Raw genomic sequence first — 25,436 nt, forward strand, 5'->3', positions numbered from 1 at the left:
CTTGTATGATTTCTACAAAAATGACGACCACGCGAAATCCGAAAGACTCCATGAAGTCTACCTGGCGCACCTGGGACAAAGACCAATGGAAGATACCACACAAGATTCTCGAGCACGCCAATGTACACCACGTTGACCTCGAACGGGAAGTGCCCGTGCATTTGAAAGAAGAGAAAATACCCTATGTCTCAGACTGGGCATTAAACCGCTGGGTCATCGTCCATGCCAGCGTTCCACTTCTTATTCACCAGCTCTATAACTCGATTACCGGAGGTCATTTCCATCCAATCGTCGCATTCTTTTACTATTATTACGCATCGAGGCTATTCACGACTCGAGAATTACGGAACCTGCGTGAGCTTGGCCATCAATATGGTTTTCTGGATGGAGATAAACATGAACGAGATGGCGTGCCCGACGTAGGGGTCCAAAAGGCTCTAATATCTGTCCTGCTGGCGGGCTTTGTGCGTCCCTTGATGACAATATACATGACATACAATCCTAAAGAGGCACCAATTTCGTTGAATTGGAAATGGATTGCTGCGGAGGTCAGTCTCTATGGCATTATCCTCGACTTCTGGTTCTACTGGTACCACCGCATCATGCACGATGTGAATGGCCTATGGAAATTCCACCGAACGCATCATTTGACGAAACATCCTAACCCACTTCTTACCATCTATGCGGACTCTGAGCAGGAGTTTTTCGATATTGCGGGGATCCCTTTGATGACTTACTTCACTATGAGGCTGATGGGCATGCCGATGGGTTTCTATGAATGGCATGTTTGTCAACTTTATGTTATGTTTGCGGAACTTGCTGGACATAGTGGTCTCCGTCTTCATGCTGCACCGCCTAATCCCCTGACATGGCTCATGAGAATCTTCGATGCAGAATTGGTGATCGAGGATCATGATCTGCATCATCGTCAGGGGTGGAAGAAGAGCCATAACTATGGTAAGCAGACTCGAGTTTGGGATCGGATTTTTGGCACTTGCGGTTCTCGAATTGAAAGTGTGCAGGCAAATGTCGATTATAATAGTACTGTTGCTATGTCTATTCTATAGGGTTCTACATAATAGTTTCAGTTGAATTTTGGTCACCGAGCGTTTGACAGACAACAATGTATACGTTAGCAAAGTGACACTTTGCTTCAAAAGGTTCATTTGCAGAAAAATGCTATATATGTAGCCAGCCAAAGTCCCGCCATATGTTTCAGGTTTCAGGTACACTTATATTCCCACAGATTGGACAAACCGAGGTTGTCGATCGAATAGTAATTGAGTCTTGGCGCTTATCCCGTCCCCGTGTCATTCTGCGCCCACTTCCAATCATCAACCCAAAATGTCTACGCGAGCAAAGCCAGGTCGACCACGAAAACAATCTGATGTAATACTAGTGAGCTCCAGGTGTCAGATCGACAACCCAGTCTGACTATTTGCAGACGCGTCGGGCTCAGGTCCGCGAGGCACAAAGGGCCTATCGATCGCGCCAACAATCACAACTCTCGACATTAAAAGCCCGCGTTGAGCAGTTGGAAAATGCGTTTGATCATATTGGCCAGACAATAAATGCATTCGATGACCAGGTCTTACAAAATGGCTCGCAGTGGCCTCAGCCTCGACTCTTCCAGGCAGTCAGACTACTCCGGAACGATATAGTATCACAATTCAAATCCGCCGGTGTGCATTTTCAAGACACAGTACGCAGCTCCGGTGTTGAATTGTCTCGAGCCAATGAGTTCCACCAGGAACAATTCGTATTAGAGATACCGGCCAACCCTCAACCCCCAACACAGACCACTTTTTGGAACTGCTTCTTAAACTCATCGTCGGCAATGATTCCACCTGCAAACGCTCGATTACAAGTTGATCATCCAGATGATTCAATTCAAATACCCCCATCTTTTCCCTTTGCTGACACAGTCATCATCCAATACGCCAACACTCCTTTCACGCAGCGACTCTTCCGAGCCGTAGCAGAAAGTGGCCATCGCTTCCTCTCAAACCTCGTATACAGAGACGAAGAACTGTGGCCCGAGTTCGGGCTATCCTTGCAAACATTACCAAGAGCCCAAATCCGGGCGTATTTTGGGCGTGTTGTGGATTTGCAAATCTGCAATCCTATCGCCGATCCTCGGTTTCCCTTTATCAGCCTTGGTGGTGCGGGGACTCATTTTCAATCACCAGCACCTGGAGCTTTGCCAAATAGACTGGATCTGTTTCGGGAATCGAACGGCGTTTCACATGTTCATTCTGATGAAGACTGGTTTGATGTTCATGACATCGAGGGGTATCTGTTCAGCGAGGGTATTGAATTGAGCGAATATCCCTCCGAATCTCCCTCGATGCTTTCATCGATACCGCAGATTGAGGAGACCGGATTTTCAGCTTTGACTACATCAACGCACACAATGACGAGAGTTATTGGTCAGCACAAGCTGCTCAGCTGTACGCTTCCTACTTACCCTTTCATTTCTTCATCCGATGAAACTAACTGACTTTACTTACCTTTCTAGTGCTGAGCCGACTTCCAGTTGGGTTAGGCTGCGTGGCTGGCTTCCGCCGATCGGACGTTGAGGGAATAGTATCCCGGAACGCAGAATGGGTCAATACTACCATGACTCCAGGATGAAACTGTTATTCAGAACTTCATGATTAATAATCCTTGTATAATTCAAAATAGTTGCACTTAATATCACGCCAAGTCACAACTACCTTCTATCCTCTGCCGTTAATGTACAAATGACCATGGAACTGCTTTCCGGGTGGTCGAGCTCACGCCAAACGCGACTAAAGCGAGATGAGCCTATCGAGATATCGAACGGAATTTCCTCTGGCTCATAACATCCTCTTTCCAGTACCACACAGCTGCCACAGTCGCGCCAGGTCCAAACATCACCGACCCAAAGGCTAGACCCGCCAAAGATACCCAGATGGAAACATTTGAAATTCCCATGCGATAAAGATCCCAAATACTGGACCAGCACCACAGGATGCTAGCAGCGGCAACAAGCAAGAAATCATTCTGAAAGAATATGAAAATGCCATCCGCGAGATTGGATACTGAGGCGAACGAATTGATTGGTATGAGCGCCCTGACCAGGAAATTGCCACCAGAGACATACCAACTGGTTAACAACGCCAGATGAAAGCAAGCAGCAATACAGCCAGTGACAGCATAAAGCATTTTCAACGAAGGTAGATCAAGATTGAGCTTGCTGTACATCGTTGGCGTGACTGATTTGCGCAATTCGAGATGCTTAATTATGCGAGAGAATATCTCTGTCAATATAACCACGTAAACTGGAACAGGCTGCCACAGGGCAATCAAGGCCTGTCGGGTAACTGGGGCATGCTCCAGGGGGAAGAACAACATCATCGACGGCAGCACATAACCCAGCACAACAGCGAAGAGGATCGCACGAGCCGTGGAGGGAGCCAAGTTGCGCGAGCTTGGAGAGAAATAGGTCACCGGAGACGATATGTACGTGCTCACTGCGAAGTAGATTGGAGCAATGAATCCGATGCCACGCAGCTGATAGAGAACACCCCACACCGAGGGAATCGCAAGAAGTGTCCATCTATTTCGTGGCCGGTACCCTTCCACAGTGAAGATAGCCATCAATGGGACTATCGAAGCAAGGAAGTAAACTACCTGCAGTGGCTGCTCTGGTCTAGAGAAGTTACCGACTGCTGGCGAGAAGAAGGTCACTAGGACTTGGAGAATGAGATCAATAGATGCAGAGCCGGTATACACCCGACGAAGAGCGACTTCTGTATCTCCCATGAGTGGGATTGACCCGTTCTGCATGGCCTGACGAAGTAATGCCCATGTCCCATTCTCATTGCCAGCTATCCTCAATTGTCGATGGCCCAACCAGGCCAGGAAGAAGTACGCGGCATAGAGAAATATTCCTCCAATCCCACGGGAATATGGAGCCCTGAAACGTTCATCGAAATATGCGATCTCCCACTCTTTGTCCGGCTGTGGGAGCATGTTCAAGGATACACTTGGGGAATAAAACTGTGTCCATCTGTCGACGACTTTGTATCGGGGCAGGATCGGAATCAAATATTTCCCAATCAGCTTCAACAGTGGTGTCTCCATGCATTCCAGACGCTGTCGAGCGTGCGATGCCCTGACCAGTTCCCATACGCGGTCTTGGCGCTGTTCCTGGACGTTTTCAAACACTTTGGATATCTCGACAGTCGACAAGGTGCCAGAAGTGCAACGCTCAAGAGCCGCAGCAAGATAATTTGTCAAAGAAGCTGCCGTCTCGATTGCATTGTTGCCGCCTTGACCGGTCAATGGCTCGAACTATCAAAGGAATCAATTCACGTCAGGTTCTACACATCTTCGATCTGTGGGCAGACATACCTTGTGACTGGCGTCCCCAATTGTCATCATTCGCTGGAAATACCACTTCTTATACACATATTCCGGCAGCGTTGTGTGCACTGAGGCAATCTTGCTCTTGTACAAATCGGAGAATTGAAGCGTGGGAGTAATTCGGTCGTTCCAATGCTTCTTCGCCGCGGCTTCTTCATCTGCCTTTGTAAATCGAGGGATATCATCGCCATACAACGTTTTTCCCATGTTCATGACGAGGAACCAGTAGGTTCGGTCACCTGGGCCGCTTGGAACCAAGTATGAGAAATGTTCGTTGAAGACCGAATGCAGTGTGCCTTTTTCAATTCCTTTAACTCCCTCCGATATGCCGAAGATGCAGGAGTACGTTGCAGGAAGTGCTTTTGGTGGTCATTAATTAAAAGTTCGCATCTGTCTATCGTGGTGCACATACCGGATGCCTCTGAAGGATCAATCCACGAGGGGTCTATCCTCTTTGCTTCTTTCCACATTTCCTGGCGAACGGTGGAATGAATGCCGTCTGCTCCAACGACAATATTCCCCGTAAAGGCTCGGCCGGTACTCGTAGTGACGGTGACATTGGATGCGTCATTGCTGATACTTTGAACTCTTTGGTCCGTCAGAATTCGTGATTTGTCCTGGATCTTGTCGTAGAGCACTTCAATTAACATGCGACGATCGAGAAAGATGACGGGATATCCGTGACTGGAGAAGATAAAATGTTAGTAAACTTCCTAGTATCGCAACACATAATCCACAAACCGATCAACTGTCTCCTGGTCAAAGTCCTCAAGCGACCAGAACTGCTCTCCCTGGGAATTCCGGAAAAAGACTTTGTCGACCGGATATTCTGCTTTTCTCAGAACAGCTTCGTAGCATCCCAGTTGATCAAGAGTCCGAAGGCCATTTGGCAGTAGGCCGATACTGGCTCCAACCTGCGGCGCAATGCTGCCATAACCTTCTAAGACGACAAAGTCAATGCCATTCTTCTCCAGCATCAACGCAAGAGCAAGTCCGGCAATGCTGCCACCAGCAATAATGACCTTGAATGGCTTTGATTCCATTTTCAAGCGCGGGTCAATAGGATATGATGCACCGAACCTCGATAGTAACGGCGAATATGCAGGATACCCTGGTTGTTATATAATTTTCGGCTCCACGCTCGTCCCCCTCTGACATTATCCACCGCTCAGCATTGTGGATAGATCGTAAATTCAAATGTCAGGAATAGGATATTTTCCGGGCAAATATTGAACTGTGATCGCTCTATCATTGCTAGATGTGTAGGCAGTCGGGGCAATGTTTGAAGTGATCAATAATCCGACCAATCGGAGGGCCGGGATGTCGGGATGATGGATCCCTTGTGGGGACATGGAATATCCCTCGTTGAAATCCTGGACAGCACAGCCTTTTCGTTCATCTAGTTGGTAAATAGCTCGTCTATATTCCACTTTCCCGAGTAGAAGAATAAGTAGATTAGGGATGCTATGTTGATGCTAAATTATAACAAACTCGGTAGTCCCAACGAAGTCTGAATTAGCATGGAATGGAAATTTCATCTCCGTGCAGTATGAGTCTTGAAAAATTCGAGTTCAAAAACACAACATCTCACAGGCGTGACAGATGCCGGTCCATTTACTGAATAGGGTTGAAACGGTGTTCTTTAAAGAATATTATCACCAGCGCCATTGGCTAAAAGAGCAGACAATCCGGAGAAATCATACTTTGGATTTAGAGAAGCAATAACAAAACTCACGATTCCATATCAGTCGATAGCGGGAAAGGATAATACTAGTAGTGGACACCCTTCGTCAGCGACGTTGCACGGGGGACAAAATTTACGTCCAGAAACAAACGTGGGTGTCGACCGTAATACCACGCACGAGAATTGAGGCCGCTTTCGTAAATATGAAGTGCGTCATAAAATGTCCTCATTCTTGGAGGACTGAATTAATTTCAAAATGGCTTGGCTTTGAAGTGTAAGAGCCGACCACAGGTCTAAATGGGCACGCAGCCCCGGGCCTTGAGTGACTAGCTATGTTATTTTATGATTTATATATGATTGAAATAAAACTTCTTGAAGAATTTATCCTCAGTATATTGAAGGCTACTTTTTGGCTACATATTGTCGAGGTTTTGAGCAGGGGCTGATAATCAGCTACGATCGGCAGGCACAGGAATGCTCATGAAATAGACATTCTAAAATGATATCATAGCCCAAAACACCAGTCTATGATGCAGTAATGGAATCAGTGAGACTGAACCCTGGGGATATAACTTTTATCTTCGGGGCCTCAGGTTGGGAACTCTCCCTGAGACATTGCAAGACATTATATGGGCCCGGGTGGTAGATCGCTACTAGTGAGCGGTGCCACGGCCCGAGGCCGAACAAGAACCGTAAAAGGCTTATTTGCGATGCGGAATAGGCCAGATAGTTTACACAATTCACATGCACTTGACGCTGAATAGAGTGGCACTAGAGGTACTAGAGTAAGAAAGGAAGGATCTCTGAAGGTTCTCTGGTGGAATGCATCAGAGCCCTGACTAGGCTATGGCGCTGGAAAATTGATCCCATATATCCATGAGCACTAGTGAGGAACGTGTGTGTGCGTTAAATATCAATATAAAGTTATAGTGTATGTAGACCTGCTACCGATTCGCGAAGGAGTGCTAGGTTAGTTTCTTAATTTGTCTCATATTCAAATAGAAGACAACTTGTTAGTCCTGTCCACTTGCTTCCTGAAAATGAACTGATAGCGTGTATCTACGTGCCGTGGGCTCTAATTCCGTCACAGGATTGTTCGTTCTTGAGCTGGGATAAGCTGTTGGGGGCTGGGTGTATCATGTAAGGATGAGGGATGCAAGGTATGGGGGAGTGGTATATTTGACGATCGTGAAGCAAATTATTCAATGACGAACAGGGTTTCTTTTCTTTGCGAAATGAACTTATACTGCCACTTGACACGGCCCAAGGTGCATATCCTGTAGGGCTAAGAAGGGCTGAACGAGGGCCCACTCCGCTCCCAGCGCCAAGCCTTGTTCCGTCCTATTACGTTGAGTTCACGGGTGGAGCGAACGAGTACGAAGCATGGATGGGTGCGTGGAGATAAAACAATTAGAGGAACCAGTTACAACGTCCGGATTCCTATCTACTCCACTGGACATACGTATGCAATGGAACATCCGAGGAGACATTTCGTAGGGGACAAGATGGAAATCGTGTTTTTCAAGCTGAGTCCCTAGCTTAGCTACTACAACCACAGTATTCACCATGCTGGCTGGAATCTTCGGTTGGATTTCGCTCCTCTTCGAACCTCTTGCAGATGTCAATATACCCCCCATTCAGCCACAAGAGCGCCTCCGGCCCGAACATCGACCTTGGAACCAGATTATAACCGGATGTTATGGTCGCCCACCCCTTTGGAAGATCCATGACCGCCATGGAGAAGTGAGCTGGCGGTTCCATCGTGACGATGTCACACAAAAGCTCCCTCCGGATGTTCACAAGTGTCTCTATGCCCACGCGAACGATGCCACCGAGGTCAAATATATGAATAACGGCACCAGTGTTGGTGGTGTCTACAGTGACCTTGCTGTCGTTATGAATCATACTCCTGAAAACCCAGCAACCGATAAGCTTTTTACCTTTACTCTCTGTAGAAGGAACGACGTCCTCTGGAATGCGCATACCCTCGAACCCCTGCCGAATGATCTACTCGCCGTCGGTACCACCGGCCAGCGAGCATGGGATGGTATCCTCGTTTATAATGCCAGTGCCGCCAATCCCCTCATGGCAAACCCTCCGATTATCCAAAACATCACCGGATTACGAGCTATACACGGGTTGATCTGGGACGAGCAAGGTCAGATGCTGTGGGCTGCTGGAACAGACGCGGCCGCAGACGGCAGTGACCCCGTCCCTGCATACGGGACTATTATTGGATATCCGTGGAATAGGACATCAGGCTTACTATACAAGGATGACCGATATATCTACAAACTGCCCGAGGCCAAACGGATCGAGGCCGAATGGGGCAAGGGATACTCATGGTGGGCTGGGCTGCATGATCTAGTACCCATCCCTGGCCAGCGCAAATTCCTCGTGTCGGAAGATCGAGGACTTCACGCATTCGATATCGAGACGGAGCAGTACACGGAGCATTATGAGAACGTCACTGAGAAATACTTGCAAGGGTTTGAGGTCACTACCAAAGGTCGCCATGGGTATACAGATGGCGAATGGGAGGAGCTACCGCAGTCGGACCTGAAGAGCTTCAATATTGCCCCTGATGGAAGCTTCATCTACGTACAGTCCTTATGGACCAAGTTCCGTGGGTTCCATACGAGTTTGGTGGTTGACGGGAAGAGACGCAAGATCAATATCGGCGATGAAATATATAGGTCGCGATGGTTTGGGAACGTTGACGGCTGGCCTAAACCTTAGGGCTTTGGGAATTGTCCTAATTTATGAGACATGACAGTATATTCGGACACCTCTTGATATGTCACTTAATTTGAAGAATTTATTTTGTTTGAATACGCACGATAAGTATTGATCTTCATACAGGTATCCACGGCCTGACATCCTTCCGTACTATTAATATATTTCAACGGAACTGCAAGAATTGAAGTCGACTACGTACGACATCACAACGCTACATGGCGTTATATTGGGCACCCAAAAAAAGATCAGATCTGATGTTACTATGTTACTACAATTCTCACCGGCTGCATAGCCTTTTCGCTTGCTGTGCTTACGGTGTGTGTTGACAATAAAGGCTTCATTTCATAATTGGCTTTATTAATCTGGGTAAAAACTAGCCAGACATTCCTGAGGGTTTATATTAAACAGAATTATTTGTGTGTATGAAGGATTCTCATATATTATGGAAATTCAAGACTTCAACACCTGAATAGGTATTCTCTGTTACAATTCATTTGCCATTTCTTCTATTATGTTTGTAACTATCCAATAGCGTAAAGCCTGGAAAATGTAACATGAAATTATTTATGTATAGTTCAAGAAATTGGGAGAAATAATTAGTATATAGGTACTTGATTGGGCCCCAGAAGAGTGTGGTCTCTAATGGAAGGCTAATAAATGCTTTCAAAAATGTAATCGTTATATAACTCACTTAGCCTACCCGTGGAAATCCTGCCTACTAGCTCCCAATAAGCTGGAAAAGTTATTATAGGGACAAGATACTGCAAGGATAAATTTGGGTTGACCCATCTCTAGTTCATTTTAGAACCAAGCTTTGTAAACAAAGTCTATTATGAGTCTTGCGGGTTCTGTCGGGTGCTATTGCTGTGAAAGTATAAAGTGCCCCAAAGCATTTGGTACGAAGTATATGTGCTATTATGTTGATCCATGGTTGAAAGAGTGACTACGATGATAAGCACCTTCTTTTGCCAGCACCTTTTTTCTATCTTCAACAAATTTTAATCTAAAATTGCATTGAAAACTCCCTGCATCTCCGTAGAGCTGCACTAAATTTCTCTAACAAGAATTCACGAACACCATAAATACGAATCCCGAGAACACCCAACCTTGTCATGGATAAGTCACCTCTTCTCCTCGGCCCTGCAGCACATACCTCCTCGACCCTATCATCTCCTGTCTCGGAAAAGCATGACGATATGGAGGCGAGTGCACATCTACGTATAGTTGGGAAAGGGTTTTGCGGTACGGTTTGGGCAGCCTCCGAGAAAGGTTATGCATTCAAAAGAGAGGATGGTGGGCCTGATCGGTCTCTCAAAAATGACTTTCAAATGCATCATCGAGTACTACAAGCCGTTCAGAAATTCACCCTCCACCACACTACCAATGACACTACTCTGAGTGAAACACAACACATCAGAATTCACCTACAAATCCCTGCCTGCTACAGGTTCATCGAGGCAACAGATATGAGCTGGTGGGCCTCAAATCAGCAACAGTTCCCCTCCGGATATACGCCATGCAATATGATCCAGTCCCAGCGCATTCCTCCTTTCTCTGAGAAAACAAGGGAACTCCTCATCACCAAATACTGTCCCTCTAAGATTGCTCAACAAATACGCACGAGCCAACCAAACAAAGATTGCCTGATCAGGCCCTATTTGGGTCGAAGGCGATTTGGACGGTCACATACGAAGTCTCAATTCGCTGCATTTTCTCTTCGGAATTACCCCCTTCATATCGATCAAATGGAGTCAATCGGTATAACATCACATGTCATTCAACAATGCGCACGGGGAATGGCCGAAATTCTCGCAATAATGCATTGGATCGGTGAAATCGATGGCAACGACATCGAATTTGTTCTCGCGCCTCCTGATCCTTCGAACACATGAGGATTATCTGCAACATGGGCTACTGTTCTTGAACAGCATTCATTATGGGTTTTAGATTTTGATTTATGTAGGAAGATGACAATGGATCTCAATGGAGTGAAACAAGCTGTTGCTTCATTCTGGGGGAATGACCCTTACTACCCACGACCAGGAAAAGACCCGGTGATTTGGGATGCGTTTCGAGAGCGCTACATTCAGATCAGTGAAGCGTGTATGAGGATTTGTGGGCCAGAAGTGGAATCTCGATATACCCTGCCGAATCAATTCATTCAACTGGTGGAAGAGGAAGGAAAGAAAAGAGAGGAGAAGGATCAGGGCACTTGTCTGAAATGAACAATGTATGAATAGGCTAATGGAACTTGAATGACCCTTCATTCTGCTGAAGACAAAGTTGTTGGTCGTTGTTTCCTCGTGAAGTGTAGTCTGTCTGCGAGACTCGTTTCCTCTCAGGTTCAACTTTGACAGATTACAGAAGTATTTCATTCCAGCGTCTCCTTCTTCTTGCTATTCTCATTCCCACTGGAATTTTGCAGCTACTTTTGTCTCAAAAATTGTCCACCCGATGTGAGGCTCAGAAGACCGGTGATTCGTGCCCAGATTCCCTTACAGATGCGATAGAAACAAGTCTCCGCCTCGAGAAACAGTTGAGCTTCGAGGCCGATAGCGCCCAAGATGTTCTACTACTGCAACTACTGTCAGTCAAGTCGATTGTATCGACTGCATCTTCATTCGCTGCTAGGCAAGAAGCAACTGTTGACACACAAGTTCAATTTCGGGAAATTGAAGTCGGCTCCATCGGTCGAGTCTTTGAGCAGCCAGGAGCACCATGGATCTTCAAGGTTCTATTCATAGATGACACCGGATACGAGACTTCACCTGTGAGATTCAGCCAAGGAGTCAGAAATAAGCTTACGCCATCTGAATCAGGCCACTCAACTCAGCCAAAACAGCTGATACACCGCCACGTTTCCATCGTGGCTGGGCAGCGGGGCGCAGCTCCAGTCCCCCCGCTCTGCAGGCTTCCTTATTCCGCAGCTCTTATTTTGTTCTTTTCTTCGGATCGTGGGATCTTTTACTCTCTCTTTTCTGCACATCATGTCTCACCAAGACGATTTGGCCTACGGTGGCTACTATCAGTCCGAACGTGGGTCCGGCGACGGATCTCGCGGCTTCGGCGACACCTTCAAGAAGCTCCGCGATACATACAAAACACACCAGAGCTCTTCGCAGTCCGGTCAGAGCCAGACATACAACCCAAGTGGCTACCAGGGAGTACGTTGTGTGAATCCGGCCAACCCAGCTGGAATATTGCGCTGACACTCATCTCGGCTGACAGCAAGGTTACCCGACTCAGAGTGAATCCTCACAATACGGATATAGCCAGGGACACAGTGGACAGCAGCAGCAGCAGCAACAACAACACAGCTATGGAAATCCTCCCAAGGAAGACAAGCTAAGTGGATTCCTCGGCAAGATCCAAGGCACCGTGGCCGAGTATGGAAACGAGTTCGCGCAGAAGTTGGGCAACACGATCGACCCCAAAGCCTACGCCGAGTACGGCCCCACCAAAACCACCGAGAATCGCTTCGGTAGTTTCGCGCCTCCCCGACAGCATAACGATGCCAAATGGTACGTCGATGGTTGCTCCTATTTTTGGGCTGTGTCGCGCGCGCTGGAGAATGCGCGCGAGTCAATCTGGATTCTGGACTGTGAGTTGAATGTTCCGAGGTACCGTGGAATGCGGCGCTAATGTGACTTCAGGGTGGCTATCCCCCGAACTATATCTCCGCAGACCCCCAGCGAAAAATGAGCAATACCGGCTGGACCGAATGCTGCAGGCTGCAGCTCAGCGCGGTGTTCGCGTTAATGTGATTGTTTACAAGGAAGTCACCCAGGCGCTCACCCGTATGTCTTTTCTATCCCCTCTGCATATTGAAACTTTCCGATTAACCAGTCGTTCACAGTATCTTCTTCTCACACCAAGCATGCTCTGGAGGACTTGCACCCCAATATTGCGGTCTTCCGTCATCCTGATCATCTTCCGGATCGTCAGGAGCTCGCGGCTTCGATCGCATCTTCTTTCCAGAATATGTCTCTGGACTCAGCCAGCCTTAGTAAGATGTCCAAGGACACCATCAAAGGTCTTTACGGCATGAACGACGACGTGATCTTATACTGGGCTCACCACGAGAAGCTTTGCCTGATCGATGGCCAAACTGCCTTTATGGGTGGATTGGACATGTGCTTCGGCCGTTGGGATACCCATCAACATTCCATCTCCGATCTACATCCCTCAGATGTCAACCAGACTGTCTTCCCTGGCCAGGACTACAACAACTCCCGTGTCCTTGATTTCGAAGATGTTGTTCACTGGGAGAAGAACCAGCTGGATAGAAAGTCCATGTCCCGAATGGGATGGTCTGATATTTCCGTCAGTCTTCACGGTGCGGCTGTTGAAGATCTACGTCGTCACTTCGTAGAGCGATGGAACTTCATTTACGATGCGAAATACAAGGTTCGAAGTGACGCAAGGTACGCAAGACTGTCGTTGCATGGGCGTCCTACCTCGTCTACTGGCCAGCAACAGCCTGGCCAACAGCAACAGAGCCAAAATCCGTATCCCTCGGGTCAGTCAAGCCCACAATTTCAGCAGTCACAGACACCATCCTGGCAGCAGCAATCTACTTCAAAGCCCAGTGGAACTACCTCTACATACCCACCGCCACCGGCCGAGGGGACTTCGAGTCCTTACCAACAGAGTCAGCCCCAGCATGAACAACAACAACCTCATGCTCCATACCAGCCATACCAGCCCGGGAACACCTCGAGTTACTCACCATCGCCGGTCCAGGGCACGAATCAGTACTCCGAGAACACTCCGTATCATCCTCCAGCGAGCCCGAATCCTCCCCCCCTATCAATCGACACCAGCGCAATCTAGTCATTCCCCGAGTCAAGGAGCATCGCAATACTCCTACTCTGGAAATTCATTCCCACCTCCCCCTCCTGGTCCTCCCCCACCACAGAGCACTAAGCCCAGCTATCAGAGCTATCAGGGCCAGGGTCAGCACCAAGAACAAACCCAATACTACCCACCTCCCCCAACCCAGGCTTCCACTAGCACCCAACAAGGTCAAAGCCAAAGCCAAACGCCATATTATCCCCCTCCCCCGGGTCAGGATTTATCTCACTCCAACACGCGCGGAATCGATGATTACCAGCATTCAGGCGATCGCGAACGAGGGTCCTTGGCTCCCCGCCGCTTCGAAGAGAAATTCACTCAATATGGCAACTCCCTTCGTGGTCAGCTTGCCGGGCAAATCCACCAATATCAAGACAAACTGACCACATATGGACGTCCCACACAAAACCGTGGAAATATGTCCTGTCAGATTGTGCGCAGCTGTGCGAAGTGGAGTAACGGTAGCCCGCTTGAGCATTCCATTGCGGACGCATACTGTGCCATCATCCGTAACAGTGAGCACTTTGTCTACATTGAGAACCAGTTCTTCATCACTTCAACTGGTGAATCTCAGCATCCAGTGAAGAACAAGATTGGAGCTGCCATTGTTGAGCGCATTCTGCGTGCTGCCAGGGCTGGACAGAAATACAAGATCGTTGTGGTCATTCCTTCCGTCCCGTGCTTTGCCGGCGACTTGCGTGATGATGAGACTCTTGGCACACGCGCGATCATGGAGTTCCAGTATAATTCCATCAATCGTGGCGGCCACAGTATCATGGAACTGATTGCCAAGGAAGGGTTCAACCCGATGGAATACATCCGCTTCTATAACCTTCGCAACTATGATCGTATCAACAACGGTAATGTCGTGGCTGCGGCTGAGCAGCAAAGCGGTGTCAACTATGAGCATGCCCAGAGACAGTACGACGTCAATACTGCTGGTCCTGGTGGATATGCCCCGAGCACCACTCGGAGTGCGTTCGACACCAGCGCGCCGTTCCAGCAGTATCAGCAAGCAGCCCATCAAGTTCAAGGAAGTTCCTCTTCCAACCGCTGGGATAGCGTCAGCGAGTGCTACATGCTCAATGGAGAGGATATTCGTAAAGTGCCTTGGGATGGTCACCCGGATGCTGAAATTGATGCATTCGTCAGTGAAGAGCTTTATGTTCACTCAAAGGTAAGCTTCTCTTAACAATCCACGAGGAATAATAGGTTTTAACAGGAACAGGTGATGATCGCCGACGACCGGGTTGTCGTCTGCGGATCCGCAAACCTGAACGACCGTTCCCAGCTCGGTGACCACGACTCTGAGATCGCTGTCATCATCGAGGATTTCACGCCTGTGGCTTCCAGTATGAATGGCAAGCCATGGACTGCCAGTCGTTTCGCTGCATCCCTTCGTCGCGAGCTGTTCCGCAAGCATCTGGGTCTCTTGCCTCCTCAAGACTACCAGCGCCCAGATGCAAACTTCGAGCCGGTGGGAGTTCCCAACCAATTCGACTTCGAATGTCCCGAGAGCAAGGTGGTCGCCGATCCCTTGGCCGATACCGTTCAGAGTCTGTGGAACACACGCGCACACACCAACAGTGAAGTTTTCCGCAAGGTTTTCCACGCCGTGCCAGATGATACGGTGCGGAACTGGGCTACGTACAAGGAGTTCTATGAGTACTACTTCCACAAAGCTGACAAGGAGGCCGAGGGTCGGGAAGGATTTGGCCGGCCGGCACGATTCCAGTGGGGCCACGTGGTTCGCGACGACTTCGCGCCTGGTGCGGAGGGAGCGAAGCAGGTCAAAGAACTTCTCAGCCAGGTCAAGGGTACTCTAGTTGAGATGCCTTTGATGTTCTTGATTGAGGAGGATATCGCGAAGGAAGGATTGGCTCTCAATGACTTGACCGAGCCGCTCTATACCTAAGGAGGGATATGAACAATTCTTTTGCCGAGGCAGGGTGGTCGATATGCGGTTCATTGTAACCACGTGTGATTTTTGTATCCCAAATTGTTGCAGCCAAGCGAACTTCTTTTTTTCTAGCAAGTCTTGATACCGGAGTAAAAGATACACCGATTGTCAGTCCGCGGCAATCAAAATAGCATGTCAAAGGCTTTTAGATGCCAAGCCCGTATCATATTGTTCTCGAGAACAATCGTAGGCGCACTATGGTGGAGGTGATTGGTGGCAAAGTTCCTTTGTTCGCCTCCTAGCCCTAACCGAGTCGCAACCTCAACTTTATATTTCTTTACTGTCGGGCTTGATATTGTTTGTACACACTGAAGACGCTTCACAATGTAGCCATCATGGGTAAATTACCAGAGACAGGTCCACATTTACTATCGTGGCGTAACTCCATGAAAGGCAGGGGGATGAAGCCCCTGCTCCTCCGGCGAGAATGTGGAGAGGAACAATATCAAGGCCTCGCTTACTCTGTAGATTGATGAGGCTGAAGACAAAGATAGAAAGCAGCAGGAGATTTCATCCGTCTTTCTAGATTCAAGAACAATATGGAACAGCCTCGTGATGGGCGTCTTCCTCAAAGCGAACCCTAGCATTCTGGGCAGATTCGAAGGATTTGGAAGATGTTCAACGCATTGAGTTTTCCGTTGGATGTGAAATTCGAGGATACCTAGAACAGTGGCAATACCATCTCACGCACATCGATTGCGAAGGGCAAAGCAGCCCTACTCGAACATAAATACCTTCTCTTTTCCCAGTAAAAATTTCTCTTCTCCATCCCTCACAACTCAATCATTCCAACACTCTATCCAATCTTTCAAACTTCCGCTTTTTAAACAACCCTCAATCTTCAAGATGTCTCCCTCCCAGATCCAGAACGGTGCCGTTGTCAAGGGTGAGTAAACTGCCATCATTCCACCCACAGATCACAATAACAGACTAACATATCATCTCATCAGCCTCTCCCGGTGGTGGCTGCGTTGTCATGTAAATTCCTTTACATGATGACCCTCAACTCCAACAGCCCATCTCCCACCGTGACCTGACCTGAATGCCGCTGGTTAGACCATAGCCGACAAGTTAACGCATCAACATTTCGCAACTTTCATCACAGACTCTTCGAGAATGACACTCTCAACCACCAAAAAAAACCACTTCCCTCGGAATCATGACCAATGCCTCTTTGTTTTTGTTTCATCCTGCAGTGAGTCCTACATGTTTGTGGCTCCACGATACGAAATCCCTATCGTCTGATAGATCTCCGTATCAACGATCATTCTCATGGAATAAGTCAATCTGTACAGTCCATTTCACTCTTTCCGCAGCACAAGACTCAATGTTTGCACTCGAAAATGCGAATCCCAAGAGGAATGCTATCGGCCTGGTCCTCGGCAGATCTCCCCGCTGTCAACTTGTCAACTTTGTTCTTGTGTTCGACTTCTTCGTGGACGAATCTGGTGATAGAATGGTTTCTGTTTCAATTGTTCCTTTTCAGCTACTTTCTGGGGGATCTCATAAACTCTTCTTCGGTTGATTGTTTCTTATATTCTCGTGTTCGATGTGATGATTGTTTCTTTTCGGTTGTCTTGTTTGGTGGATGGGTTGAGTGGATTGAGTTACTATTTGCTTCTATTGGTCATGGTAGTTGATAGGAATTGAGCATTGCCGACAAAATTCTGTTGTTCCTTGTAGATTTTGACATCTTGAGATTGGTCTCGTTGCTCCCTGGTCCGACTGTGAGTATGCGAAGAATCTTGGACCATCGTGTTGTCCTGCATGACTCTGGATATTGTCATTCTAAATATTCCTTGTCTTGTATTTGGATGCTTATTTTGTTCCGTTCTTGTGCTTTCAAGTTTGTTCATCAAAGCATATTGAATACCCAACTAATATGTTTCATCTTTCCGCTGCACTGAAAGGTAAGTCGAAGAAGCAAGTACATTCTGTTATCTGAAGCCAAAGCTCCATTAGTCTCTTCGCTATGAGTATCGGGTAAAGTTTCGTGATAATAGACTCTAGAGGAACTTGGAAGTAGCCAGGAGATATTCTATCAATTAAATAGGGTTTGCTAGTTATGAATCTTACGCCAAGTCTATGAAATGAGGTGTTCAGATGATAACATAGCAACTGAAAACTCGAGCTACAGATACATATGTTGAACCTAGCCTTCTAAACTACACAGAAGATGGTCTATATAATCCTTGCTCATTATTCATTTGCGGAAAGGAGGGGATAAGTGCGTATGTTGGGCATCAACATCAGAACCGGTGGATAATCAAAATTGCTGGACAACCAAACTCACGGAAAGGCAGCTATGTCTCGCCTCCACGGCGTCAATCCCACGGATTTTCACATTCTAGACGCACTTTCTCATCAGATGACACATACACAGACCGACTCCTCAGGATGACATGAGAAGAATACTTTGTACAAGCTGTGTAGAATATCATCCGAATATCCCCACGACAAACAAATTCCCATACCCGTGAACAAGCGGCTGATAGCTACGAGAATGCGCCCTCACACGACCAGCATCAATGCAAATATAGATCCAGATGGAGTGAGATCAACGTGGCGGTGTAGCATGATATACTTCAACCGGTGACACCAAGGGTTTTGCTCTCTCGGAGTAACACATGTCGGATCGGCGGAACAAACCAACAGATAAATAGGTTTTACCCCATATCTTTCAAGCAGAATGCAGTGAGAACCTACAGCTCCCTCCCTTGAAACCCGAACTATCGACTAATATGCCGCCCTATTACACATACATGCCCTATCCGACCGAACGAGGCGGCCTCACCGCGAAAGAGCTGCTATACGCACGGATGCCATGTTACTCGGGACAACTAGAGTGCATATCTCGTGAGTGTAAACTGTCCCAGTCATCTATCACAGTTGGAGTGCTGAGACGGAGCGTTAACGTGATCACGTATATATCAAGAGAACCTTCCGACGAGTTGTGTCTTATGTTGGGATTTCCTAGTGGCAGAATCTACTTATCGTCGATTACCCTGTGGACATATCTTCCATCTTCCGTGTATTGATCAGTGGATTCAGCAGCAGGATGCTAGTTGTCCGCTTTGTCGGAGGACATTTTATCATCTGCGCATGCCGAGGTTGGTCCATTTGGCTGAGTCCCCGACGGAGCCGGAAGTTTCCGCGACTGTTCATTTAAAGAATGTGAAATCTTGGTTGGCTCGAAGAATCTTTTCGAGGCGGTGATTTTGGTGGTTTAAGTATTTCTCGTTATACAGCGCGGGTTGGCATGGGGGGGGGGGGGGGGGGGGTTGTATGGAAATTGCTTGGAACTAATACAAGTTGTTTTATATCGGTGCAACGCTTGATTCTGACTGAGTAGTCTGAGAGTCACAAGCATGAGACTAATTCTCGGCTTGGATGAGGGCATGGGGCATGTCACAGAGGCGAGAAGTCCACGGCAAACTCAGAAGCAGAAGCTACTAGACAGGCATTTCTAGGCTTTCAGGCATTTGTTCAGGTTATTTGTTTGCTGGCGTCCTGCTAGAACCTGTTTGATTGGCCTTCATCTCATAGAGAACCTGTGCTCAGACACCCCTTTCCTCCTCTCTTTATCAGAGGCTGCCAAGATCGAGTCTGTCAAAGTGTATCATATATCATGTCACTTTGTAGATTTTGTCACCGCTATTGTAGATCATGCACATTCAAAATGAAACCGTAAACTCATTGAAATTCTCATATCTAGAGCCTGTACAATTCAACATTCATCTTTAATTCCAAACATCCATCCGCTTCTGAATGTCCGAAACCTTAGCCTGATCGACCTCGGAATAGTCGCTGAGATCTGCGTCGTCTGAACCAAAGGCATCACTAATCGTCTCCTCAATTTGATCCAGAGTAAGACCAATGATTCCGACTGAGCGTGCGTTGCCGACTTCGCACATCTCCTCGCCGACTGCAGCTTCAATGACACCCTCACCTCCCTTGGAAGCAAGATCAGATTCGAAGCTGTGGAACACCTGCCGAAGGGGTTCCAAAGCCTGGCTACGGAAAAACTTGACGGTCTTTTCGAGCTGAAGTTTCTCTCGTAGAACAGGTGAGGAAAGCAGGAGATAATACAGACTCAAAGCGGAGTGAAGTGGCGGACCTTCGGTTTGAGTGAGACGCGTCCATGTTGCAACAATGCTAGGTGCTGAGCCGGAAGCAGTAACAGAAGAGAAAAGATGCGGGAAGAGAGCCCAGAAGTAGAGCGGGTCTTGGAATACATTGTCCAATGACTGATCAGAGCTTCGCAGCAGCTCATCCTTCAACCATGCGATCGCACTATCCCGGGCGGAGACTAGGCGATCATCATTCAAGATCTTGTAGACAAGCTTGAATCTAGTTTCGGCTGATGGGTGGCTTTGGAAAACAGTGGCCGGAATCTGGCGAACGATGCCATGACTTTGACGTGCTGTGCATGCAGTCAGGGTCACAATGAAATCCTTAAACTGGGTTTCGCTGGGCGTCGCTTTGATGGGTTGTTGCAAAGCGTAGACCGTGATGGCCATGAGAGAGTCGAGGAGTGCATGCGGCTGCCCAAATGCGATATCATCGAGGCTTGTGTGACCTCCAACAAAGTGGTTGAAAATTTCTGCCAGGCTGGGAAACACGGGCAAGTCAGGCATCGGCTGTCCAGAGGAGAATAGTGTAGACCCCGCGGCCCGAGCTGCCAGCAGAAGAAGTGAGCCATGACGCTCGAGGGGAATCTCATCGGGGTTTCTCGGGGGATCCTCAAAGTCGAGCTGTGCGGGTTGGTCTGTGGGTGATTGGGAAATAATTGATAACAAGTCATTGTTATTAATTCCAACATCTCGTGATAGAGCCTGTATAACCAGTCAGACGATTAGTCTTGTAGAGAATTCACATTGGGACTTCAACGTACCACCAGCTTTCCCATGATCATGTCACGCTCCTTGAGCTCCTTAGTAGATCCATATGCATCAGTCTGGGACTGGGTGGGTAACCGCAGATTAGGATGCAGACGCTCCTGCATGCGAATAGTCCACGACATACCCGGGTCCGCGGGACCGGACATACTCAATAGATATGACTTCAGCAGCTCAAGCAAACCAAACTGTGTAAATTTCCGCACAAGAAGAGTTTCATTATCAGCAGATGGAGAGGGCGACGTTACTTCCGCCTCGGGATCCGGTGCTGATGCTGCAGCAACCCTAAGAACACTCGATTCGCTGGCAGCACGCGGAGGAGGGGCCGGTCGTTTGGACGGAGAAACTGCATGAAGGAACTGGAGGAAGGCCAAAGTGGTCTCGTTGGTCGGCATCGATGTGTATGCCTCTAGGGCTGCGTGAAGGGACGTCGCGATAAATCGACTAGGCGCCTTGGTTTGAATGCGTGTATGGAGTGTCGACAGCATGCCGAGAAGACAATTGAACTGTACGATGTGTAGGGCCAGCCCCGTATCAGTCGCCTCGTCCTCGTCGTCGTCGTCGTCATCGTCATCGTCTTCAGGCTGGAGTTGCATCAAAGACTCCGAGACACGCAAAATGACTTCACGGGGATTTCCCAATCGTGCCACATCCTGAAGACAGTCGGTGGATGCGGGTAGCATGGGAAGTAACAGCTTCACCAAGTCCCAACCGATGTTCGTCGTAAGCTTCTCATCTTGTAGAAGCGTGTGCAGAAGTGGCAACCGCTCTGGGGTCAATTGATACTCTAACAGAGTCAAGTAAGTCAAATAGTCTGTCGCTGGAGGCAGCGCTTGAACGAGAGGGTCATCCATGATGGTTGTTGTGTTTAGCTGTCGATGGCGGGGGAAGATGAAACCCCGACGCGCCCACGATGACATCAGCGGCAGAATCCAAATCCAAAGACGGGCCGTGATCTTCCGCCCTTCACCCCTTCGCATCTATATCTTCATCTTGTTGTTGTTTCTTGTTTCTCTATTCCTCCCATTTTTGGTTGCATACTCATCTGATCAGACTGCTATGGTTGTAGTGGACTGTCGACTATCAACAGCACCCTGTATGTCTCATCATGGGCTAACTTAATGCTTGTACAGTACATCGAGGCAGGCTAGCCCCGTTCTCAGAGATCGACCCGATTCTGTAGGAGGGGTTTTTTCAGCGAGACGATGGGCTAGCATGATCTTTCTACGGTATTCTTCGGAGCTATCGGAGCTCTCGGGTCTATTCCCTGGTACCTGCAAAGCCAAGAAGCGAAAGAAGCCAACATTGGCATTTCATGAGTAATAGCAACCCTACTATATGAGAGCTAATGCTATAGACCGGAGCTATAATGCCTCAAATTGGACCTATAATCCTGGTACCCGGCGCAATTCCTGCTTGTAGTTGCCGGTATTTCCGGTCCCTTCCAAAGTTCCTAGCCGGCGCTCGTTCCTTACTTAACAGGTAGGGCTTGAATAACTATAAACTCTTGGGGGTGCTATGTTTCGATCTTTTATTTCTCTTATTTCCATGTCTACAGCTCATAGCAGTCTGGCTGCCTCCGCCTGCACGCTTGCACGTTCTTCCTTTGGTCCATATCCTTACATTGGGTCTTTGCTCTATGTCTTTCTCTAAAGGAATTGCCCTTCATAGCCTCACCACCTTCATCGGCGACTCCTTCGCACCCATTGATATATCTTTCTCGAAACGCAACATAAGTGCAACAATGAGTGTGACAATGACCGAGATGCAATCGTTTTATACTCCGTCCACATCTGACCGGATATCCCCACCAGCCCCGACGGCGATGAACGAGCTCATGAATAGATATTCTTCGGCGAGAAGCAGTGCCACTTTCACGGGAGGCTGTCCACGCAAATACCGCAACTTCTTTCAGCAAGTTGTAGATCGCGTGGGGCTCGAATACTACCGATACGAAGTCACATTTGGGCTCTACGTTATGACGCCGGGCGAGAAACTCGTGGCAAACACCTGTGTTCTTGTTGTGCTCTCTCTGCTAGCTTGGGCGCTTTTTTACTTACCGGCCCTACTCTTCACAAGATTTTCTACTCTTCAGTGGCTCCTCACCGGCCACAGCGGCGAACAAGTGGCGGCATCTGTGGGCATCCTGGCTGAACATAGGAATCTATTTCCTACCGCGTAAGCTACCATCCGGGATTTGATCTGGCAAACACGTTCTATTCGGTGCCCTATTCCCGATATAGATATCATACCTGTTGCCACGGGTCTGCGGTTTGTCATCCCAACCATATCCCTGTTTCATACCCCAGCTGCCAGGTCTCCGGTGTGAGGTCTAAAGACTTGGTCTACTGTATATCCAGGTCCGCATCTCACCTTTGCTTTGCATTGCCATTCTTTTGACCGAGTTTTCTTTCTACGGAAGGGTAACCCTCATTCTTATTTTGCATTTATACCCTCACCGTCGCATATGGTGGTATGGATGGCCTGCACCTGTTATTCCCCCCTTCTCTTCGCCGCGTTTATGAACGAGCACAAGTACACTAAGCAATGCTCGACGTTAAAACCCAATTTCCGTATATGCATATTTCCTATGGGTATACTGGTTGCTTCGGTTGTTTGTCAGTCTAATACATAAAGTTAGTTATGACCATGGCCATATTTACGCTAGCCTTGTGGCTGATACCGGGCGGAGTATAGGGCTGCGTAGTCGATGCTTGGCATGAGGCCGACATTGCGTGTGCGTTGGCCCAACATACTGTACAAGGGTCAATCTTTTCACCCCACCTACAGGTGATTTTCCAATGATCTAATTGATCCCGGTAAAGTACTGAGGGACGGCGTCAATGAGCGGTCAAAGTAGAGTGTTAACAATTTCTGCAACATACTCACTCCATCACTCTGACATATGAGTCGTTCAATACTCCTGAGGTGTGTACACACTTCCCCTCGTAAGCCCAAGCCAAGAGAAAAAGAAGGGCGGAGGGATGCCGAGGCAGGAGAGTAGGGCGGAGTGGAACACGCAGACCGCGCGGCTGAGTTTGCGTCGATCGACCCCAAAAATAACTTTTGAGTAATGTGACTGCCTGCTTCTTCTTCACTTCAACACCTTCGCTTTTTAAAGAGCTTCTTGATAGTTCAGGAACCTTCTTTCAACCTTCACTCTCTTTTAGCAACTTCAAGGATCTTGTTGTACCGATCTCGCTCCTCTAGCTCTGGCCTCCCATCATGGCCGCCAACGACTACTACCACCAGAACATTCCAGAACCTCCAACATACGACCAAGCTGTCCCTGGTTCAGCACATCAAACCTCGACTACAGCTCCTGGAATCGGCTACGCTAGCCACCCCGCAAACCATGATGACCCATCCGCCCCTTATCACAACAGAGAAAGTCAACAATCGTTTGCCTCGGACAATGGACAGTACCAGACTGCAGGACGTGTCACAGAAGGTGATCATTACTCAGAAAACATCCCTTTGAAGGCTCAGACAAACTATGGCAACAATCAGGAGTGGATGCGCCAACCAACACAATACCCCCCTTCGCCAGGGGCACTAGAAGATAGTCGACAACGTGATGACCGCAGGAAGAAGAAGAAGGGTTTCTTCCAAAAAAAGATCGCCTGGGTGACATACCTCTTGACTTTAGCACAAATTATTGTGTTCATAGTCGAATTGGTCAAGAATGGTGAGTTTTGTTTTCCCCGCTTAACCATCTCGGGGTAGAAACTAACCAAAGATTTCCTTTACCAGCCCAGTTGACAGGATCGGTTATTGAAACGAAACCCACCTTCAATCCGATGATTGGCCCTTCGCCATATGTCCAAATTTATATGGGAGCACGCTACGACCCGTGCATGAAGAACGTGGAGGGAATTCAGAATGCCAACACAACGATCCTCTGGCCCTGCCCGAATACTACTTCCAGCACTGATCAGTCTTGCTCATTGTCTGAGTCGTGCGGCTTTGGTGGTAATGTTCCTAACCCCCGTGTCGGAGGATCAACAGACGACAATCCCGCTCCCAACCAGTGGTACCGCTTCATCATTCCCATTTTCTTGCACGGAGGTTTCGTCCACATTGGCTTCAATTTGCTGGTTCAAATGACTATGGGTGCGGACATGGAGCGCATGATTGGGATTTGGCGGTATACCTTGACCTACTTTGCCAGTGGTATCTTCGGCTTTGTTCTGGGTGGAAACTATGCCTCCCAGCTGGATCCGAGTGACGGCTGCTCGGGTGCCCTCTTCGGCATCCTTGCACTATACTTGCTCGACCTTCTTTACGACTGGCCCCAGCGTGAGTCCCCATGGGTCGAGCTTATTATCATGATCCTAGGTGTGGGCGTTTCCTTTGTTTTAGGCCTTCTTCCCGGACTAGACAATTTCTCTCATATCGGTGGCTTCATCATGGGCCTTGCTATCGGATTGACCATCATGCGGTCCCCCAACGCTCTTCGCGAGCGCATCGGTCTGGCCCGCCAGCCATACGTCGCCATGAGCGGTGGCGCCGGTCAGGCTACTGCGGACAAGAGAAAGACAAGCGCTTTCATGGATATGTTTAGGAGCAAGGGCGGCATGACCAACTCAAATCAGGATACCGAGAACTCCAAGAACCCCATCAACTTCTTCAAGGGCCGCAAGCCTCTTTGGTGGCTCTGGTGGGTTGTCCGTGCTGGTGCTCTGGTTGGCGTCCTCGTTGGTTTCATTCTGTTGCTTGTCGACTTTTACAAATACCCTACCTCGAATTGCTCGTGGTGCTACCGCTTGAGCTGTCTGCCTGTCAATGGCTGGTGCAAGCAGAATACTCTGACTTTCACTGACACCAACAGCACTTGAAAGTGCTAATTCTGCTATGTTTTGAATATCTTATTGCATCATATCACAGATTGATGGATCTATTAGCATTG

At 48.2% G+C, this 25,436-nt stretch overlaps 8 protein-coding genes across 8 annotated transcripts; 6 read left to right on the forward strand and 2 right to left on the reverse strand.

The window, feature by feature from the left end:
* Window positions 1–20: 20 nt before the first annotated feature.
* N7511_002355 (uncharacterized protein) lies at window positions 21–2,634 on the forward strand (the record flags this gene model as incomplete). The annotated part of the gene is made up of 3 exons (XM_057124780.1): window positions 21–957; window positions 1,410–2,450; window positions 2,519–2,634. The coding sequence occupies 3 exons, from the start codon at window positions 21–23 to the stop codon at window positions 2,632–2,634; spliced, it is 2,094 nt and encodes a 697-aa protein (XP_056986939.1).
* A 174-nt stretch (window positions 2,635–2,808) lies between these two features.
* N7511_002356 (FAD-dependent oxidoreductase) lies at window positions 2,809–5,435 on the reverse strand (the record flags this gene model as incomplete). The annotated part of the gene is made up of 4 exons (XM_057124781.1): window positions 2,809–4,320; window positions 4,381–4,751; window positions 4,805–5,076; window positions 5,134–5,435. The coding sequence occupies 4 exons, from the start codon at window positions 5,433–5,435 to the stop codon at window positions 2,809–2,811; spliced, it is 2,457 nt and encodes an 818-aa protein (XP_056986940.1).
* Window positions 5,436–7,642: 2,207 nt separating this feature from the next.
* Window positions 7,643–8,815, forward strand: N7511_002357 (uncharacterized protein; the record flags this gene model as incomplete). Its single annotated transcript, XM_057124782.1, has 1 exon — window positions 7,643–8,815. The coding sequence occupies one exon, from the start codon at window positions 7,643–7,645 to the stop codon at window positions 8,813–8,815; it is 1,173 nt and encodes a 390-aa protein (XP_056986941.1).
* A 1,973-nt stretch (window positions 8,816–10,788) lies between these two features.
* Window positions 10,789–11,040, forward strand: N7511_002358 (uncharacterized protein; the record flags this gene model as incomplete). Its single annotated transcript, XM_057124783.1, has 1 exon — window positions 10,789–11,040. The coding sequence occupies one exon, from the start codon at window positions 10,789–10,791 to the stop codon at window positions 11,038–11,040; it is 252 nt and encodes an 83-aa protein (XP_056986942.1).
* A 762-nt stretch (window positions 11,041–11,802) lies between these two features.
* pld2 (putative phospholipase D (PLD)) lies at window positions 11,803–15,584 on the forward strand (the record flags this gene model as incomplete). Its single annotated transcript, XM_057124784.1, has 6 exons — window positions 11,803–11,979; window positions 12,044–12,416; window positions 12,469–12,612; window positions 12,672–13,587; window positions 13,649–14,846; window positions 14,892–15,584. The coding sequence occupies 6 exons, from the start codon at window positions 11,803–11,805 to the stop codon at window positions 15,582–15,584; spliced, it is 3,501 nt and encodes a 1,166-aa protein (XP_056986943.1).
* A 3,785-nt stretch (window positions 15,585–19,369) lies between these two features.
* Window positions 19,370–21,381, reverse strand: N7511_002360 (uncharacterized protein; the record flags this gene model as incomplete). Its single annotated transcript, XM_057124785.1, has 2 exons — window positions 19,370–20,464; window positions 20,524–21,381. 2 exons carry the CDS (start codon window positions 21,379–21,381, stop codon window positions 19,370–19,372), a joined length of 1,953 nt encoding a protein of 650 aa, XP_056986944.1.
* Window positions 21,382–22,271: 890 nt separating this feature from the next.
* On the forward strand, window positions 22,272–22,709 carry N7511_002361 (serine palmitoyltransferase small subunit family protein; the record flags this gene model as incomplete). The annotated part of the gene is made up of 1 exon (XM_057124786.1): window positions 22,272–22,709. The coding sequence occupies one exon, from the start codon at window positions 22,272–22,274 to the stop codon at window positions 22,707–22,709; it is 438 nt and encodes a 145-aa protein (XP_056986945.1).
* Window positions 22,710–23,752: 1,043 nt separating this feature from the next.
* On the forward strand, window positions 23,753–25,365 carry N7511_002362 (rhomboid family membrane protein; the record flags this gene model as incomplete). The annotated part of the gene is made up of 2 exons (XM_057124787.1): window positions 23,753–24,215; window positions 24,281–25,365. The coding sequence occupies 2 exons, from the start codon at window positions 23,753–23,755 to the stop codon at window positions 25,363–25,365; spliced, it is 1,548 nt and encodes a 515-aa protein (XP_056986946.1).
* Between the last annotated feature and the right edge of the window lie 71 nt (window positions 25,366–25,436).

Source organism: Penicillium nucicola (genome assembly GCF_028828085.1).
Source record: "Penicillium nucicola strain IBT 29836 chromosome Unknown utg000002l, whole genome shotgun sequence".
Taxonomy (NCBI): domain Eukaryota; kingdom Fungi; phylum Ascomycota; class Eurotiomycetes; order Eurotiales; family Aspergillaceae; genus Penicillium; species Penicillium nucicola.